The sequence below is a fragment of the Gymnodraco acuticeps genome, unplaced genomic scaffold (assembly GCF_902827175.1).
Source record: "Gymnodraco acuticeps unplaced genomic scaffold, fGymAcu1.1, whole genome shotgun sequence".
Lineage (NCBI taxonomy): Eukaryota > Metazoa > Chordata > Actinopteri > Perciformes > Bathydraconidae > Gymnodraco > Gymnodraco acuticeps.
The window spans coordinates 1,227,950-1,247,298 of record NW_022989803.1 but is presented as its reverse complement, the minus strand read 5'-3'; the positions used below and the strand labels follow the sequence as shown (position 1 = coordinate 1,247,298).

General features: G+C 43.4%; 2 protein-coding genes across 3 annotated transcripts in view; one reads left to right on the top strand and one right to left on the bottom strand.

Moving 5' to 3' along the window:
* The window catches only part of slx4ip (SLX4 interacting protein), a 40,216-nt gene extending 22,126 nt beyond the window's left edge, over positions 1 to 18,090 (top strand). For both annotated transcript variants that reach the window (XM_034227084.1, XM_034227087.1), the window contains 4 exons: positions 1,579 to 1,656; positions 3,522 to 3,610; positions 15,229 to 15,335; positions 15,419 to 18,090. In XM_034227084.1, coding sequence (XP_034082975.1) covers positions 1,579 to 1,656; positions 3,522 to 3,610; positions 15,229 to 15,335; positions 15,419 to 16,187 — 1,043 coding nt within the window. In that variant the 3' untranslated portion in view covers positions 16,188 to 18,090. The remainder of the gene's footprint in view (positions 1 to 1,578; positions 1,657 to 3,521; positions 3,611 to 15,228; positions 15,336 to 15,418) is intronic.
* jag1b (jagged canonical Notch ligand 1b) overlaps positions 17,542 to 19,349 on the bottom strand; it is a 25,903-nt gene continuing 24,095 nt past the window's right edge. The window contains exon 26 of the mRNA XM_034227064.1: positions 17,542 to 19,337. Within this exon, the coding sequence (XP_034082955.1) occupies positions 18,868 to 19,337 (470 nt within the window). The 3' untranslated portion in view covers positions 17,542 to 18,867. The remainder of the gene's footprint in view (positions 19,338 to 19,349) is intronic.

The following is a 19,349-nucleotide window of genomic DNA, read 5'->3' as shown; positions in this document are numbered from 1 at the left end:
CAGGATTCTTCTCTAACTACGAAGATGTGTAATCCTTTAATTGACCTTAAAATACCAAAAATCCCCATAGTTAGCACTTACGGAGGTTTCCACACAGCAACAGCTACATAACAAAGCCAGAAAAATAAACATGAGTGGTAATGCTCGAGTCAAAGAGGATACAACATTACAATTATTTTAAGGAGAAGAAGGAAATGGTAGCAAGAAGGTACAAAAGGGTAGGCAGCCACTGTCACTTTCCCAGAACTGTTGTTCTGTTTACAAGAAACAACTGCATAGCGTGTTTGCTCGACCCTCACTTTAAATCAACAAATCCTTACCAGATGAGGCAACAGGCCTGTGACTCTGCCTCGCACGTCTTACATACCATGACAAACATTCCATGACAAATGGAGCAGAGGTGGTTTCTCTGTTTGTCCCAAACTGGGAGGTCAACTGGATTAACACAGAATAAATAGTTTCTTACTGCAGGGATGAGTCAGATGCTTCAAAAGTATGGCCCTTAGATTGAGCATGAGATTAAGATTGGCAGGACATTAGAAGATCATATTTTAAAGGTCCCGTGACATGGCCATTTCTACTGATCATAATTCCATTGTTGAGGTCTACTAGAATAGATTTACATTGTTCAATGTTCCAAACTCACATTGGTTTCTCATACAGCATCTCTGTATAGGATGTGTATTCACTCTGTCCTACACGGCTTGTTGGAGCTCCTGCCCCCCCTCCCTATGAGCCCACTGTGCTCTGATTGGTCAGCTCGCCCACTCTGTTCTGATGAGTCCACCACCGTTACAGCGGAACATCAGTGATTATGTGTTACAATGGCGTTTGTTAGCAACCAGAAAATGACACCAATAATGACAAACAGATGAGAATGCTGCGTGGGGTCTGGGTGCCGTGTTGGCGGGACGTTGCGCGGCTCGCTGCTCCGCCCTTTGAGGATCGAGGAGCAGACAGTGTGAGCTGTATTACTGGTGTCGTTTCCTGGTTGCTGTGTGGGGTCTGCGAGACACCGCGGAAATCAGCCTGAGCACACACACACTCACAGCCAGGCTGGAAAAATGGAAAAAGAGAAATCTCCAACGAGGCGTTCTGGGGCAGCATAGACAGGTATTTTCTGTGTTCGAGTTTTACTCGCTGCAGGGTGTACTTTAAGGGTTTGTGACTCTGCAGACCGTTTACATGCATAACAAGCTACATAACACACAAGGGGGCTAATAACAGGCAAAGCATGTCATGGGACCTTTAAGCATAGCCTATAGAGTTTATAGTACAATAATGTGTAAGAATGAGCATAGGTTGTTGTGTTAAAGCAGTAGAACTGCTTTATCCCTGAAGTGTTGACCTAAGTTTGAGTCTTAGAGCTGACATTTTTGCAGCCCAAGAGCCCAATCTCATCATAGAAAGTGCTTTCAATCGGAATTCAAATATTTACATAGTGTGTCCTTTGATTTACTCCTTAAACTACTTTATATTTAAGCCTTAGAAACAGTGTCACATGCACAGGAGTTTTTCTAATGTGTCTTTCTGCTAGTTTTTACTCTTAACTGTGTTTCTGTTTTGTTTCTTTTATAGGAAAAAGTTTTCACCTGGTTGCAAATTTTCTGAAACGGCACTTCAACCTCAGATGTATCGTGAAGCAGCTCTATGGGGGTATGTAACCTACATGTTCCATGTTTTAAAGTATCAACTCCCAGTTAAATGAATCAGAAATAGACGTCTCAAAGGCACATACTCAGCCACATTTCCCACAGAACGAGTAAGACATCAGTGGTTTACATGTTGATTTTTCTCCCCCTCACTTGTTTTTATGTCCTGTCCCTACCTGCTCGGGGTGTTGTTGAGAACAGGCAGCCATTAAGTGGTTCCCTCGAGAGGCTACTGAGAGTGGGAGAGAGAGAACGATTGGAGGGCTGTCTATGGAGGGCAGTGAGAATCTATCTGCATGGCCCATCTAGTGCCTGTGACCCTTGGCCACCTTTTCATGGGACCAACATGGCTCCCTTCCTGTCAGTAAAGTTAATATCTGTTCCCTGGGGGCCTGAATGTTGAGGCAGCACTGACCGGCTGCAGACTGAGATGACGGCTTCTCTCAGCAGGTCCGTTACGCATCGAATTAGAGCCCGTCTCCTGGGGTCAAAGGTTGTGTAATTCAGTCCTCTGAGTTAGCTGGACAGAGTGGTCAGGCCATCATATATTATACAGATGGTTAAAAAGGTTTTATTCTGATAGTTATACTTGGCAAACTTGTATGCTTTGAATCAGGTTAGGAAGACTACTTGGTTAAAACACAATCTAATACTATACATGTAATTAGCCAGTCAGAATGCAGTGGTATTTTTCTGATTAACTACTTTTTTTAATTTTACCCTACAACACAAACATTCCAACAATGTTTCTACTCTTAGTTGAGCAAAAACTGTCAAATCTGTCCCAAGCTGGCCATTAGGGGAGCAGCAAGAAGGTAATTTATTCCATTCGGGGACATAATATTCTCAGTAAATGTCGTGGCAGTCTGCCTGTTGTTTTATGAGATATCAATTGAGTACTTTCTAAACTTTCACTGGTGTAGGTCTAAAGAAATGCTTGTGGAATATCCTCTGATCACACCTTTGCTCAGTAAATGTATTTTTCTGAGAGTTGTAGGTCTTTTAAATATTTATTTTACAGTTTACATGTGTGGCCTGATAGTGGACAGGGAATTCATCTTCAGAGGCCAAGATTTGTTCCTACTGTTTTTTGTTTGGTATTCTGGCAAGTTATAGTCCTAATTGACATCCAAACCTCCCACCAACAAAGTCATCCTTTTCAAATACTGCACACCAGTTGTGTTTACATTATACAGGTGTTTGTATGCAAGTTTATAGCCTGCTTATTAACCAAAGTTTGTGTCTTGGCTGTGTTTATTAACGGCTGATCCACACAAGTGAAGCAAGACCAATGTATTAAATAATGGCCACTGAGGAGGAATATGAGCTTTTACGGACTAATACTAACCCACAGCTGTAAACTCTTTGCACACACTCTGTGGATCAAGAATGCAAATGGAGAATATTGTAAGATTGTGCCAACGCTCCTGTTATTTGTTCTAGCAGGAAGTGACTTTTTTGTCAATATTCTTTTTTTATTGAGCCCGCGAGAAACACATGGTGATGCAGAAGACAGAGTAATGTTACAAACGTTCTGGATTGCTTACGGACAGTTTGATTTATTATCATGATATACTGCGTGTAATAGTATTGTTGATGTAAATGGTCTCTGCCTTTGAAGCCGATGGAATAGTCTTATAACTCCCAAGAGCCGTTTTGTGATATTTCATGCTGCTTACGCGGCTAATAAAGCTCAACAGTTATCTCTGAGCTGCCATTCTCTCCTTGGTCTGAGCTGAATACTTGGTGTTTGTAGATGTACATTTAAACCTTCACCACAATTCCCTCCGTCTGACTTTGACTCATAATTAGAGGTGAGCCCATGTTATTAACTAGCATGGTCTGTGTTGTTTCTTTGCCTGCCTTCAGATATGCGTGTGTTTCCTGAACGCTATGTAGTGTGTGTGAGCTGCCCGGAGGATGCCTCAGCGCACTATGGAAACCCGAGCCTGGCCGCGGTGAGTGCTGTTTATACTCCTCTATTTCCTCTTCCAGTCGCCTGGCGAAAAGTCCTGCATGGGCCTGTGTGTTATTATAGGGATGTGTTGCCAAATTGTGCTCTCTATTTAACATGTGCTGCTGATCCTCGTTACGTGAGGCGTGGAGGGAGGGGGGGGGGGGCTATAGTGCGGAGGAAGGAGATGATGGCAGGGGGATGGAAAAAGTGAGGTGGGGTCCAACGATGCAGAGTCATCACTTCTTCAAAATGTCACTGCTCTCAAATTCTGCCAATTCACCCGAGCAGTACAATTTGGGTTGTTGTTTTTGTCAAGCGCAAATGTGGCTTGTTGCAAACCTCAACATTAATGGGTCGTCAAAAATATAGCCAAAACTAATTTAGCTCTTGGGAAAATCAAGAGAGATCTACAACGTTTATCCAACCTCATTGTTGCAAAATGCAGTCAATGTTTACATTGTCAGAACATGTAATTTATATTTGAAAGAAATCAGAATTTTGTCTACCCTTTAACCACAGGACGTTTTTAAACACATAGTTTGATATACACTAAATATAATGCATCATTAACACATGATTTAACCCGTTTTAAAGCATATCACTCATGGCTCGACTAAACACTCACACACATTTTTACAGTAGATTCAGGTAATGTGATTGTGTGCAGTTGACTCTCATGTGCCTTGATCGATTAGTTTCAGATGAAGGTGGGTTCAGTTGGTCATTTTCATGTAGGAATTCACACTGTATATATTTGGATGTACTGTCATAAGACCTTTTACTGTACATTAGTTCCTTTTTGTCCATTCATATTATGGACAACTCTCCTTTGGCCAGTGCTCACTTGATCTCAAACTCCCAGGAGTATTATGGGAAATGGTGGAGGAGCCTCTCACCTTGGCACTCACATCAAGGACAGACATCTCTCCCATCACATCCCATGATCAGCGGCCTGCTGTTTTTCTTTTGCTATTGTTTCCCTTTGATAGGTCTCTGCACTATCCACAGTTTGGCTTCCAATGAAAGCAGTGATTGTAATATTTTTAGTGGAGCAGCACAGTCGTCAGTGAAAAGTTCAGATTGTGTAACCAATTTTCCAGTTCAAGGAGGCATTGCTGTCGATTGCGTTCCTCTCCTCGGGATGTGGTTCTCAGGGCTCATACAGTACGAGCAGAGGGAATTGGAGGGTGGGAGTCCTGTGGTGGAGCTCTCACTAGCCCAGCTTCGAATGTGGTTTGTAAAGGGAAAGATACCAGACAGCAGGGCGAACGGTTTTCACATGACAAAAACAATCATTTGTTTAAATCGTTTGCTCCGTTCCAATTTGTCAGAAACTTCAGTCTTGGCATTTTCAGTGTTGCCATGAAAGAAAAAAAAAAGAAGAATGTATGCAGTGAGTCACGACTGATGTAGGGCTTAATAATGTTGCCATCTAAAAATAATGGAGCCTATGTCAATGTGTAAACAAATATATTTTATTCCACAACTTCTGACAGCACTAACCTGCTAGTCCCAAACATATGCCGCATTCCCTGTATTTAGCGGTGTTTTGTTGTGAGGATTCATTTTGTGTGACTTGCTGAACAAAAATCCTTAACCACAGTGGAAATGTAGCCTCATACAATTAGCACTTCTCATAGGGTCAGGGGGTTATGTTGTGAGGGAACCAAGGTGACATGATGGATGACCCTTTGTCCTGTCAAAACCAACATCTCAGTCACACACTTCATCATACTGTAGTCCTGTGGGCTGTTATTAGTCATGTTTTCGGCTGTGGATCTGTTAGAAGAGGAAATAGTGATATTTAGTCATTTCCTTTAGCGTAGGGGGTTAGATTTATTATAGATTTCCAAAACCTAGAGTCAATACCAAAATACAAAAAATGTAAATATTGTGTGCTGATTAACCACATCTCAATAAATGTGAATGGGCTTGCTCATAGTGACAATTTTCACCCAAATGTGCCGTTCCCAACAACTCTACAAAGTGTTAGCTCATCTGTTTGGTTTTACATCAACTTTACTTTTAGATGGAATCTCACAGCTCTCATCAACAACATGTCCAGCAGGCTCAGGCATCTTTATTCAACAAAAAGCTCTGATAACCACACCAAGCATACACACCAAGCACCAAACAGACACATTTAGTGACTAGCAGGTTATCTTATTTGAACATGTAGTAGCAGGAGCTTGTGGGAAAAGCAACAGATCTAAAAGGGGAGTCACGTTTAAGATTGCTAACTTGCTAAAATGCTAAACATCAATTTAAATATTGATAGTATGTCAATTATTTTTGTTTTTGCTGCCCCAAGTGATCAAGTTCAGCTTGAGGTATGCTCGGAACAAGCCCGTTCTTGCGACATGTCACACAACCTCGTCTGAAGGCATAGACATGTAAAGCTGTTCCAAACTGCCACACCTGAACCTGGTGTGAACAGTTCTCTGACAGTCTGTACTGGAAGGCATTTACAGTGCTACACTAAGTATGCAAGAACAAGTTAAAGAATTAGTTGTATAAACAATGAAACAAAACAAAAAACACCTTAAGAGAAGAATTCAATCCCTGTTTATTTTCTAAACTTCAGGCACCTGGCCTATCACGATGAAGACGGTGTGAATGTCAGGTAGGAAAGTTGAAGAAATTGTTGGATGCACTTCAGTTTAAGCATGTGTACACCTTTAATTTCATGTCTGGAGATGTTGAGTCATATTAAGAGATTACTATAACACTTACACATCCTAAACCTAGAACTCACTGTTGCTCTGCAGAGGTAGGGCCTTTTTAAAACAACTATATTTTCATGGGAAGCAAACATCTCATAAACAACGTTTTTCTTCTTCTTGACATTTTAAGATTCTAATCCCTCATAATAATCTTGCTCCCATTGTGAGTCAGCACCAACAGCGAGGAGGGCAGCATGGGAAGGAAGAGCTAGTGTTTAGGATTGTGGCCGATGTTTTGTAGTCAGGCACAGAGTGGGCAGCCGAGGTGAGTGGCGTGCTGTGCCGCAGAAGTTTGGATCAAAGGCAGAGCAGATGTGTTTCCAGTCCCCCCCCCCCTCTTCTGAGCCGTGGACGAGCCTGTGTGTTTACTCATGACCTCAGCACGTCTCTGTTCTTCAACAGCTAGCAGCAGAGCGTTCCCAAGCCTCCACTGTCTCTCCTCTCAAGGCCCAACACACGGCTGGGATCTCTTTACACAGCCATGTCCCTTCATTCCTCCCTGTCTTAGGCTGCTTTCATTGATTGATTCATTGAAGAGTTAACAGCTTGTCTTAATCCTTAAACATGGGCGGATCCAAAAACGTTTGTCATTGTACAGGGATAAGAACCGTGCTCTTTTTTGAGTCAAGTATGTGCCCATGCATGTTTGTTGACTTTGTTTCAGGGAAGATGTGGTGAGCTTAGACAAACAGGGCATGTTTTCCTCAGTGGGAGCAGGGTGGGTGGAGGGTTGGATGAGGAGGGGGGGGGGGATTCACGAACATCTCTGCAGGAGGTATATCGTCCCTGGCAGTTAAATAGTGTTGTTGTTTCTTGGTGCCAGTTTAAGGATTTTGTATACTTAGTTGTACCATCATAAAGCTGTGCAGAGGCTTTTCTGTGAAAGGAAGAATTCCGTTTTTACATCTCGATTCCTTTAGGGATTCAAACATTTCAAGTGGTGAGAATCATATTCTTGACAGACGAGTGAATAACTGCCTTTATAGGACGGCATCTCGCTGGCTTTGTGTGTGTTGGGTGAGATCAGACACAAACACATTAGAGTAATCCAAAAACAAACAATCCCCTGTGGCAGATCACAAGCAATGTGAGTTGATGGTTCATCGGACCTTTTCATGCTGAGTTGCTTTCTGACTTTTTATCTTGTTTTGTTCCTCTGGTAGTTCCCATGTTTGAACTTTAAACAGCGGGGCCTCTTTCCAAAACCCATTGGATAAAGTAAAAAATGCACGGTTGTCAAGCTGAAAAAAGTATTTACTGATTATACAGAGCCAACCTCTATGTATGTCTGAGTAGCTTACCGAATAAGTGATGTCTTTGGATACCAAGAGGGGTTTTGTCATCCTATGCTGCAGTGAAGTATTTTAGACTCTTTAGAGACTATTTAGCCATATCAGGTCATTACTTTCAAGTGCAGCTGCCTTAAAAGATAGCCAGCTTAATCGTCCTATCTGTGTTCCTCCTTATCTTGGATGGTTGAGGAGAAACTGTTCATTCCCTGTGTTTTATGGAGCCTGTAGCCAGTTATCTTTTTGAAGTTGTTTCCAGGAGTCGTCCAGAGTTGGGGAGAGCTCTGAGAATCAGTCCTGGTATCCTTTTTAAAACCTAATGATTCACTCTCCCTGCTCCTCTTGCCCTTTTTGCCAGGCTTATCTCCGTCTGATCTGACATCCAGATGTGCCGTCTCGCTGCAGCTCCCGTGGTGGAGCCGTGTTGTTCTGGAGGCTTCGGGGCCGGGGGGGGGGGGGGGGGGGGGGGGGGGGGGGGGGGGCACCGTTGGTCGGTCCGCTCTATGTGTTGCATCACGAGTGTTTTGCAGCCTCGTGTGGGGGCGAGCAGACTGGCTGGCGGTTAAACCCTTGTTGCTGAGGGAGAAGTGGTGGTAGAAGTTGTTATTTACCACCATCCCTCCCCCTCCCTGTTCACGGGACGCGCTCCAGCTATTGGGAGTCTGCATCATTCCGTACGAGATTAGGCCACCTCGGTTCCCACACAATACTTACTGTTTTATCCACAGAGCTTGTGATAATTATAATGTTGTTCATGCACCGGTTTACTCCCCCTCTCTCCCCCCTCCTTCTCTCCATATAATCCCTCTACTTTCTTCTGTAGTTGCTATACACAGAATATCCGACCCCTGGTGATAATAATTCATGCATCATTTCTCTCTGTCTCGCTTTTCATCTTTCTCCTTCAATGTCTAACCCACCTCTTCCTCTCTTCATGCTTCTTCCTCTCCATCACTCTGTCCTCTCTCTCTCTCTGTCTTTCTCTCTCTGCTCGTTTGAAGTCGTGCCGACAGGAACAGAACAGGCACACAACTTTCCCAGAGAACCCCTTGGTTTGTGTTGATTTTTCTTTCAAGTTCATTTTCAAACGGCATTTATTCATATTAAACAGACGCAAATACATATCAAGGCCTTGCAATGCAAATGATGGCACCCACATCTTTCTCACAATTGTTGTTGTTGTTGTCGGGGTGGGTGTGTGTGCACGCAAGCAAAGGCACGTTTGGATGTGTCACTGTCCCAAATCCAAGGCGAGCTGCATTTGGATATAAGGGAGCGTAAAGAGGCTCTGCCCACACTCTGTAGCATGACTCTGTCTCTGCACAAAGAGCAGCCTGTGGAGGACTTCCTGTGAGAGGATTCTTGAGTTTGTGGGCATGCTGGAGAGACTGTTGGGGTCAGACGATATGACTCCTGGGGGTGCCTCTACTTTTGTTGCACTCCCCTATAAACTCTCCCTTTCTCTAATTCCTTCTGTAGTATCTTGTCCCCTGTTCGTTCTCGTCCCCGCCTACCTCCCTGTTGCCCAGCCTCCTTATCCACTCCCCCTCCTCCCTCCCTCTGGCCTCTGTATTCCGTCCGCCGCACCACAGACCAGAGTGTAGCTACGTCTCAACACCCGGAGCAAAGCCACAACGCCCCAGCCTGCCCGTGCAGCTTGGGACGATTACTACTTCCTCGTTGTCATTGGTATCGTGACATGAGGAAGTAGACATTAAGGATTTTTTAAGGCAGCTGGTGGAGGACAGAGTTTGCCAAATTCCCTCGATCATTTTACCAACCAGTTTATGGAATAGTAATGATTTGAAAAAATGGCTGATATTACATAAACATAGTGGCCACAACCTTGGTAGAATCAGACAGAAGTTTTTTGTTGTATTTTCCCAATGCAAGAGTCTTTTTAGCCACGCTCCATGGACGGCAATCTGTCTGTCAGGCCCATAGTGAAATATTTTAACAACTACTGAAGGATAGTTATTTAATTTGGTGCGGGCATCCATAGTGATGAGAGGCTGAATCGTAATGACTGACCTTTCATCAAGTGCACCAGCAGGTCAAATCTTTCATTCAAGTGAAATACCTCGAACTTTATGGATTGGCTCAAAGACATTCGTGGTTCCAAGAGGATGGATTGTACTGACTTATCTCATCCCCTTGCTTTCACTAGCTTCACAATGAGGTTCAAATGTGTGTTATAAGAGTGAAATATCGCGACATCTATGGGATAGATTGCCTTGAAACATGCTCATGCGTTCATTCCTCCCTCAGGATGAATTGTGATAGCTTTGGTTATCACTTTATTTATCAGCTAATGTGATCATCATGTCAAAATGTGTCCATTATTTTGGTTTATGACCAAATACCTGCAAAAATTGCATTTCTATCTGCCTTAAAAATAACAGGTGCCTATTGCTGATTAGCATTTGTTAGCATTCGATGACGATAAACATGGTAAATATCATGCCAGCTAAACATCAGCATAAAGCATTGTCAATTGGGACTAGGTAGTGTGTGGGAAACTTCTGTGTAGCAATGCAGTGGGAGTCACTGACTCATGAAGGAGACACGGGATGAGCATGAGCTTTGATGTCAAACACTGATGGTTTATTTAGGAGTATCGGCCGGAGGATTCACATCACAAGTGACGATCTGACTGCACGGGAGAGTTGCCACGTCAATTCTGGAGCGCCTCTCTCTTGCTAGACCTTTTTAACTAGTTTCACAGAGTAATCAACATATTTGAGAAGATAGCCTAAACAGCTGGGAACACTGAGTTACTTGCGTCTGACACTTATGGCCTCGAAGATTTCACACCTTGGAGTCCACAAACACCAAGAAGGAAGTGTTCCAGTGTACCCACAACAATAAACCATCTGTGACCGAGCGTTGCCCGGTCATAGAATGGGAACAACAACATTATGGCTGAAGCAGCCCATTTCCTTAAGGGAGATAACAGACGTCAGGGTTGGTCATACACGTCAAAGGGCAAACATTTTAGATATCTAGGAGTCTACAGGGCTCGACAGTAACGGTTGCCATTGGCAACCATTCAGAAACAATTTCAACCACTTCTTGGCCTTTGGTTGCCATCAGTGGAAACCAGTAATAAGGACAGCAAAATGTGCACCCCAAAATAGATAAATGTTAATTATTTATTGTATTAAGAGTGATATTTAATTATTGTTGTGACCAGTCGGAGCCTGATACTCAAGTTGCACATGCATTGGTGTGATTACGGAGCCAGAAAGCGATGCACGTTTACTCGCGTGCGTGGTGCGCTATGTGTTTGTTTTACAAAAAATGGCGAGGCAAATTAAGTTGTTTGACTGTGGGGTAAAAAGTTCGGCCAACCCGTCAACATCTCAAACGAATGTTCAAAGTGATTCAACTGATAAAGCGCAAGGTGAACCTGAACGAAAATCAAAGAGGAAATGGGTAAAGTCTTGGGAGGCGAAATATATATTGGCCGTTTCTCAATCGCGAGGAAACTGGCTTCCAAGCCAATATTTCAAGAATACTACGTCATCGAGTGCCGCCGAAGGACTGTTCCAATCTCCAGCATACTTGGAATTCCACCGAGGCCGCGTCCTTGGTTTGGGGGTAATTTCGAGGCTGCACATGGGTAGACTTTGCGTCCTTCAAATCCCCACAATGCTTTGCGCACGGACCAATTTCCCCAAATCTGTGGCGGAAAATGTAAGGCGGGGACTCTCATATGACGCACACTTGTTAGCCTGTTCCACTCTTCGTTTTCCGAATGCCAGGAAGGATTCTTGCCTAGCTTCTGAAGGAAGTGACTCGGAAGACATGTGTACATTCTGCTCCGTTTTCCATTCACTTCCGGTAAAAGTTCCTTCAAAATAAGAGTCCCGATCGTATTACTACCAAAATAAAAGTGCAAACGAAACTTTACCATAGGAACATATTGACATACAAATATAATCACTTACATATTAAAGCTAATTTACAGCATTAATAATGAATTCTTAATTGTGAATGGCTTTCATTTATTTACAGTGACGTGCGGTGAGGTTCATGGCTGGTGAGGCACTGACTCTTTCAGAGTCAGATTTACAAATATTATATTTTGACCTTAATCGAAATATTGGGTTATTTTCAAAAGCTTTTTTAGTCTGATGCTTCGATTCATTTTAAACAGACCGTTCAACAAAAGGATACCCAACATCTAAATATTGGATTGTTCTTTCTTGGTAAGATGCCATTTGCATTACAATTGGGGTCTTATCTTGACTTGAAGATGAAGTCCATGCTATCCTTCTGGACAACAATCTCTATTACTTTTTTGTAAAAGTCCTCCTTATCTTCCTCTAGTTTCAAAAGTCTAGTTTGTTGTTCGCGTCAGTCGCGTCTACGGTCCCTGCGTAGAATAACAGTAGCAACAAGAACCTGTGGGCTCACTTGCGCCCCCTTCAGTGCGGCAGAGGTTATGGCTGCCTCCCATGGTGCTTTTTTCATTGCCATTGTATGATGAGACCAGCGAGCCTAAATATCATATATACGTGAAATAAGTTATTTAGAGACTATAGATGGCGAGGATAAATGTAATAAAGGGATCTACAAACATTACATTCGTGACATACAGTGAGATGGTGCAGTCATGCGCCATGCGCCGCTTAGGGCCCGCTTTCCAGACCGTTTCTGTGGGGTGACGCATTCTGAGGTGAGGCAGAGCTCATCTGTGCCTCACCTCACCACACAGTAATTGGCTTGAGCGCGTTCACAAAATAAGTGCCCGCGTTAAATTAGTGCTCGCGCTCCAGCCATTTACTGTGGGCTTACGAGAGGCAGAGCTCGTCCCTGCCTCACTTCTCATCGCTACCCGTAGTTGTAGCGGAGCTCCGCAAATTTGCTGATTTTGACTATAAAAAGCGATTGGAATCATACATAAATCACATTTACAACACAGATCAGTGGAGACATTTTATTATTATTACTATTTAGTTTTCTTTAGTTGTTTTTCCGTTACATTGGAGTATGACAGGTGAGGCTCTGCCTCCCCTGCCTCCCCTGACTGCACGTCGCTGTTTATTTAACATTAGAAATGTATTAGTCTGGCCAATCCAAGGGTGTTTCTCAATCTCGAGTACTCTTGATTGGTAGCACATGTCTTCCGAGCGTCTTGCTTCAGAAGCGAGGCAAGAATACTTCCTGGCATTCGGAAAATGATGGCCGTTTCTCAATCGCGAGGATACTTGCTTGGTAGCACGTCTTCAGAGTCACTTCCTTCAGAAGCTAGGCAAGAATCTTTCCTGGCATTCGGAAAACGAAAAATGGAACAGGCTAGCAAGTGTGCAGGTGTGCGTCATATGAGAGGCCCCGCCTTACATTTTCCGCCACAGATTTGGGGAAATTGGTCCGTGCGCAAAGCATTGAAGGACGCGAAGTCTACCCATGTGCAGCCTCGAAATTTCCCCCAAACCAAGGACGCGGCCTCTGTGGAATTCCAAGTATGCTGGAGATTGGAACAGTCCTTCGGCGGCACCCGATGACGTAGCATCCTTGAAATATTGGCTTGGAAGCCAGTTTCCTCGAGATTGAGAAACGGCCGATGAGTGGAACAGGCGAGCAAGTGTGCAGGTGTGCGTCATATGAGTGGCTCCGCCTTACATTTTCCGCCACAGATTTGGGGAAATTGGTCCGTGCGCAAAGCATTGTGGGGATTGTAAGACTGCGGAGTCTACACATGTGCAGCCTCGAAATTTCTCCAAACGAAGTACGCCGGGCTCGGTAGAATTCCAAGTATGCTGGACATTGGAACAGTACTTCGGCGGCACTCGATGACGTAGTATTCTTGAAATAGTGGCTCTGGAGCAGCTTTACTCGCGATTGAGAAACACCCCAAGACTTCGATGCTGAAGGGCCAATGGATCTATGGTGGGGGTCAGCACAAAGGTCAAGAAAACCCACATTTGAGAAAGGGAGACAACGGATGACCAATAAACTAGTGACTTGCTCAATTCATTTGTGAGGGATCTGTGAAGACCATGACAACTGCTGCACTACTGGTAGTGGTATTTTGTATACCAGCAATTGAGGATGGACAAATAATTGTGTTAATTACTTATTGAAAAAGCATTTGAACATTATTTTGTGTCACATGTTCCTTATTAAGTTGATGTATAACTGTATAGTATCTTAATTATTTAAAATACAAGGTGACTAAAAATGGCAACCATATTTCAGTTTTGGCAACCAAAAGCTGATGCACTTTTAAAAGTTAGCGTTGAGCCCTGGGGAATTATTCCCCAACAGGGACAACAGTAGTAACAAATATCACAATACTTTTGAAAACATGACTCGATCGATTTTGTAGGATTGACTATTAGTAGTTGCATAACATACAGTATATACACAATGAGCTTTTACAAACAAATCTAATATGTACATAACTTTGCTATGATGAAGTCTTTAAAACCAGGAAAAGACAACACTTACACGATAATATAATATGTTGAGATCCAAAATCGAACACAATACTATCTAGTCTCATATCGAGATATCAATATGAAATCGATATATTGCCTATGCCCAGTCCTAATTCAACACTTAGCTCGAAGCACTGCTGTGCCTTATTGCAGTCTGATGGAAATAGTTTACCAAGTGTCACTCTGATCATTTAGCCTTTCAGCTGTATGCTGCTTATCCAAGTTCAACAAATATAGTCCAAACCAAATCTACTCTGATATTCTCCCTCCAATTTTAATGCAATTATTTCATAATAAATTGGCGTGTTCTCAGCCTTTAAGTTCTGCTCAATTTCCCACCAGCGTCTCTCGTTCCCTCATAAAACCAGAGTCTGTTCTGGGTCAGCCAAGGAGAGGACCTGTGATTAACCTTCATTAGCGACCTGTTGAGGGCACACGTTAGTGAGATGCAATCTCTGGCCAGTTCCCTGTTCTGCCTCAGAGGGTCCCCTCTGTAAGTGGGTGTATTGAACTTTGAACCTGCAACTCAAAGTGCTGCTACAGTCTACTAACCACAAGGCAATGTTTCCTACTTTTTGATCTTCTGTCCTCACAGTGGCATTTTGCTTGATATTTGCGTTTTTCCTTTTAAACGTCTCAGTTCCATCATCCTTTCTGTGATCGATGTTTTAACCTTTCAAAATGGTTTCACCGTTTTGTAACCCTGCCTCAGGCTGAGAGCATCATTCCAAACACAGACAGCAGACCATGAAACACACGTCACTCCATGACAAGCCAGTGATTATTTCCCAAAGCCTTGAAGGTGGTTTCTTTGGACAGTGTTACGTGGAGGCTAATTATTTGTGCCAGCTGGGTGGTTACGAAGTCTGTATAGGCATCACAGAAAACATTCCTGTTGTACTGTATCATAGGTCAAGAACTAAAGTGGCCGCACTATTTGGAATTCAGTCAGAAGAGGATAGATTTATATGAAATATCTGTTTATGATATTGGAATTATTTTAGTTAATTGTAATTATTATAGTTTTACAGCAGGTAGTGAATGTTTTTTTATGTCCGACAATCCCAGATGATGACAGCAGTCAGCTGTGGAGCCAAACATTTCCAGGGGATGCCAGGAATAATATTTTCTGTTTACACCGTTTCTGTTTGTCCTCTCTAGACTGAGCTGAGCGAACAAAGCCAGTCAGAGTATTTTTCCAGAGTGGGAGAAACCCTAGAGCCTTCAAACATCCCCACGAAAACAAAGAAGACTGTGCTTCAAAAGATGTGAGTATGATCTAATGCAAAACTTTCCAACCCCGGCAGTCAGAGAGGACACTTTAATATCCTCTTGTCCTTTCATTTCTCAGAGCCATACAAGCTGGTGTCCAGCGAGAGCTCCATGCTTCCAGTGCGGGGGGGGAACAGCAGGTTGACCAGGGAGACTGTCCCCAAAACCAAAGAGGGAAGATTAAAGCTGGAGACTCAGAATCAAGCCCAAAAGAGACCAGCTGTGGTCAGAAGACCCTCCCAGAGGCAGACCACATGGTGCCTTGCCCCAGTGCCTTAAATGAAGCTGAGGTTCAGATTGGGACAACTCAAGAGCGGGGCCTGACCCGGGATCAGCAGACCGGGAACAGTCCTCCAGACAGCATTAAACCAACCGGAGTCTCTGAAATCAGTCACGAGACGAGAAAGAGCAAGAGGAGCAAGCCAAGCGACTCAGGGGAAGACTCTCACCCACAGAGGGCCAAGAGAACGTGCCTTGAAAGACCTCCAGCCACAACTCCTCACAACGAGTGCTCCACACAAACATCCAGGCATGACCTTCCTCCTCTGCTGCCTCCCCTTCCTCCTGCCGAAGCCAACGCAGAGTCCAAGGCTTTCCCAGTCTCCGGGCGCACCAAAACCACAGTGGAAGTAGAGCTGCTTACTCCAGGGAAACGGGCCCAGAGGCCCCCCCTCACAAGCAATAACACGGCACAGACAAACCAAAACAGGCTGGCCGCAAGTCTGAGGGGCCTATCTGTCAAGCCTGCATCCTCGGGCTCCTCTATTAGTTCCAGATCCACACTCGCAGAGGAGGGGAATGAAAATGTGCCCAGAACCTCGAGATTACGGCGACTGAAGAGGTCCTGAGGGGGGGGAAGACGAATACAGTAAAGATGCCTGACGCCACGGAGATAGATATGATATTGTGTCAGGCTACATGTTTACCTCACATGATGTGCATTTGTACACGTGTCACATTTTCACCACAATACATATTGGTTTCACGTGTGTGTGTGCGCACACACGCTGAAGATATTAAGGCATTTCTTACATGAGCATTTGAGTTACACTTTGTCAAATACTTGAAACAGACTTTTTTCTCTCCACCCATAAGTAGTGGTGGTCAAGTAAGGCTCGCAAATGAAAGTCAAAAAAACCTTTAATTGGAGTTTAGATTTGGTTTTGTGTTAAAGATTGGGGATTTCAGACAGGCAGGAGCCATGCAGTACGTCATGGCTCTCCGTCTCGAACGCTGGCTCCTACGTGTCTGAAAACTGTCCACTTTCCCCGCTGAAGCTCCGCTGTGATGGATGGCTGTTTCCAGATTTATTTCATCACCTCATTCTCAAAAATCACTTATGTAGTTAGATTGCATTCATGCACAATTTACAGTTATTAGTTGCTAAGCACCTGAAATGTATCTCTAAATGTGAGGGTATTATGTAGCTTTTATATTGAACCAAATAAGTGTGGGTATATTAGTGGTTTTATTTGGGAGTAGCAGGTCATCTCTGGTAATGCAGGTTACATTTTTAGCTGCTGTCAACACCCAGTAATCCTGATTTATTTGGAGTTTCCTGGAAAGACATTTTGTGTTAAATAAATATGCAAACAAGTCACTACTTTACTGGAAGCAGCGAGAAACAACATGAAGATTTCTGCACGTTCTTTCCCTCCCACCCTGCAGACTGGCTGATCTGCAGTGATGTTCCTAATAAACCAGTGTTTCTCTGGATCAGGGGGTGTAACCTGAGATGAGTTATTTCTCAAGAGCCAAATCTGTTCTTATCAAGACAGACAACATGGTGGATTAGTGAAAGTGACCCGTCTGGTTTAACGTTGTTCTCTAGAGGTGTTGATAATCTCTCGCTTTAGATTTAATCCTTTTAAAAGAGATTCTGCAGAAAAATTTCACAGGCCTGCTAGTTTAAAAAAGGTTTTATTTAAGCCCGCTGCTCTAACCACACCAACAAGGGCCACATTGTGTGAGGATCATGAGGGGCTGGGGTATTTTTGTCTCCAGGATCGACCTAATGCGAGGATGACTTGCTCAAACATAATTAGCTGTAAACACATTTGGACAGAGTCTCTGATGCGTCTCCGGCAGCGGTTCCCACGGCAGCGGCATGAGAAAGCTCTCATATGAGCCGACATGTTTGTCTCGATGCATCACAGACAGACTCTTCACTCGCGCTCCAGAACAAAGACAACTTTAATTCTCTTTCCATACAAAATATTTAATAAATATGACTTTCAAAAATATATTGCCAGATCAACACATAATTCTCAAGTTCATAACACAAAGTCAAAAATAGAACAAAATGTTGCCATGATCTCAAAGGGTTAACAAATGAGATAAAACATGTTTGTCTTTAAGAGCCTCATTTAAAAAAAGAAAAGAAACTAATTTGCACAGAAACAAAGCGGAGGCAGTGTATTCTATTGGATTCTACAGTGTTCCCATTGCCCCCCTCCCCTCCAAGTACTCGGTCTAGCTTTTGATATTACGCTGACTAAAGCAGATGGGAATTGTGGCGTCATAATGACGTGACTTTGAAATGTTTTGATGGTTTAAACTGAAGCTGCAGAAGGACTTTTGTTCCCTTAAGTGTTTATCATTAGTGGCAAGCAATATGTCTGCCACCATGTCCATCCCTCGCAGCAGCTGATCTGTTGTCCTAACTTCACTGCCTTCAATCAAGGTCCTGGCAACAAGTAATAATGAAATGTCAAATGTGTGGAAAAACGACAATAAAAGTGTTTCAGACCAGACGTGCCCATCCTTTGTCTTCTTTGAAATGTGGCTTTTTTATAAAATGCGTTGAAAAATTAAGTCATTGAAAGAAATGGTAGACTTCCACAGCTATCAAAACCTTCAAACTAGACAGAACATATAAATAAAAGGGAATGATATCTTAAGGCTCTTGATTATTAAGTTAATAAATCAAATATACACAATGATTAATAAAAAAATGTACATATCTACATGTTCTAAATCGACATAAATTCTTCATATTGGCAGCAACTGCTGACATTGAAACCTTCCCCTCCCTCCCCGAAAAATAAAAATAAATAATAAAGTTGATATTTTTTCTCATTTGACAGTTGCTGAAGTCTAAAAGCTGAAAAGGCACTTTCTCCAAACAGAACTAAAAATAATTCAAAAACATACTAAAAATAATTATCTAGCATTAAACATGTCGGGTCGTTTTAGTCATTGTACAACAATTACACCAGGAGCCCCTAACATGTGTCCACTAAATTAAAATAACAAAAAGGGAACTGAAATGCAGAGGAGGACACTTGCAGCTAGTTCTACAGTGAAATGTATACCAGTGCCTTGTGTTTCCAGCCAACCAAAGCAACTGTCACTGCCAGTGTAAGCCAGCTTGTCAAAACTTAAATTAACACGGGGAATATCTGAAAATACTGTGGGGTCACGACTGACACGACAGTTTGCTAACTACACATGCCAAAGCTCCCCCGTCTCACCCACCACCGGGGTGTGAAGGCATAAGGCTTGGTTGCACAGCAACACAGCTGTCTGCTATACAATGTAGTCCATCCTGTTTATGCTGTTTGCTGTCTCCAAGTCTCTGTTGTCCTGTTTATTAGTCCAATTAGGGTTTTTGGACGTGGAGTTGGAAACCGGCGTCTTCTCGTCCCGCTCCACCAGTGTGTATGCTGGCTGTTTGGCGAAGCGGCCCTTCTGTAAGTGCCTCTCCTTGTCGTCCTCATTCCCCTCAGGATGATTTGTCCTTATTTTGGCAATGATGGAGTTCTTGTTTTCGTAGTCTTTGATGGCCACCGTGAGGCCCGAGTGCTTCTCTATAGGGTTCTTGATCTGGTTGAGCTGCTCCCTCACGTTGTTGGTCGTGTTGTCCTCGGCGCCGGTGGCCGGCGGCCCGTTGTGGTTGCTCTGTTTCCGCCTGCGCCGCATGCACCACAGCAACACAGAGACCAGGACGAGGACCCAGATGACAATGAAGACTGAGCTGAGGAGGGGCACTAGGTAGTCTGAGGGAAGAG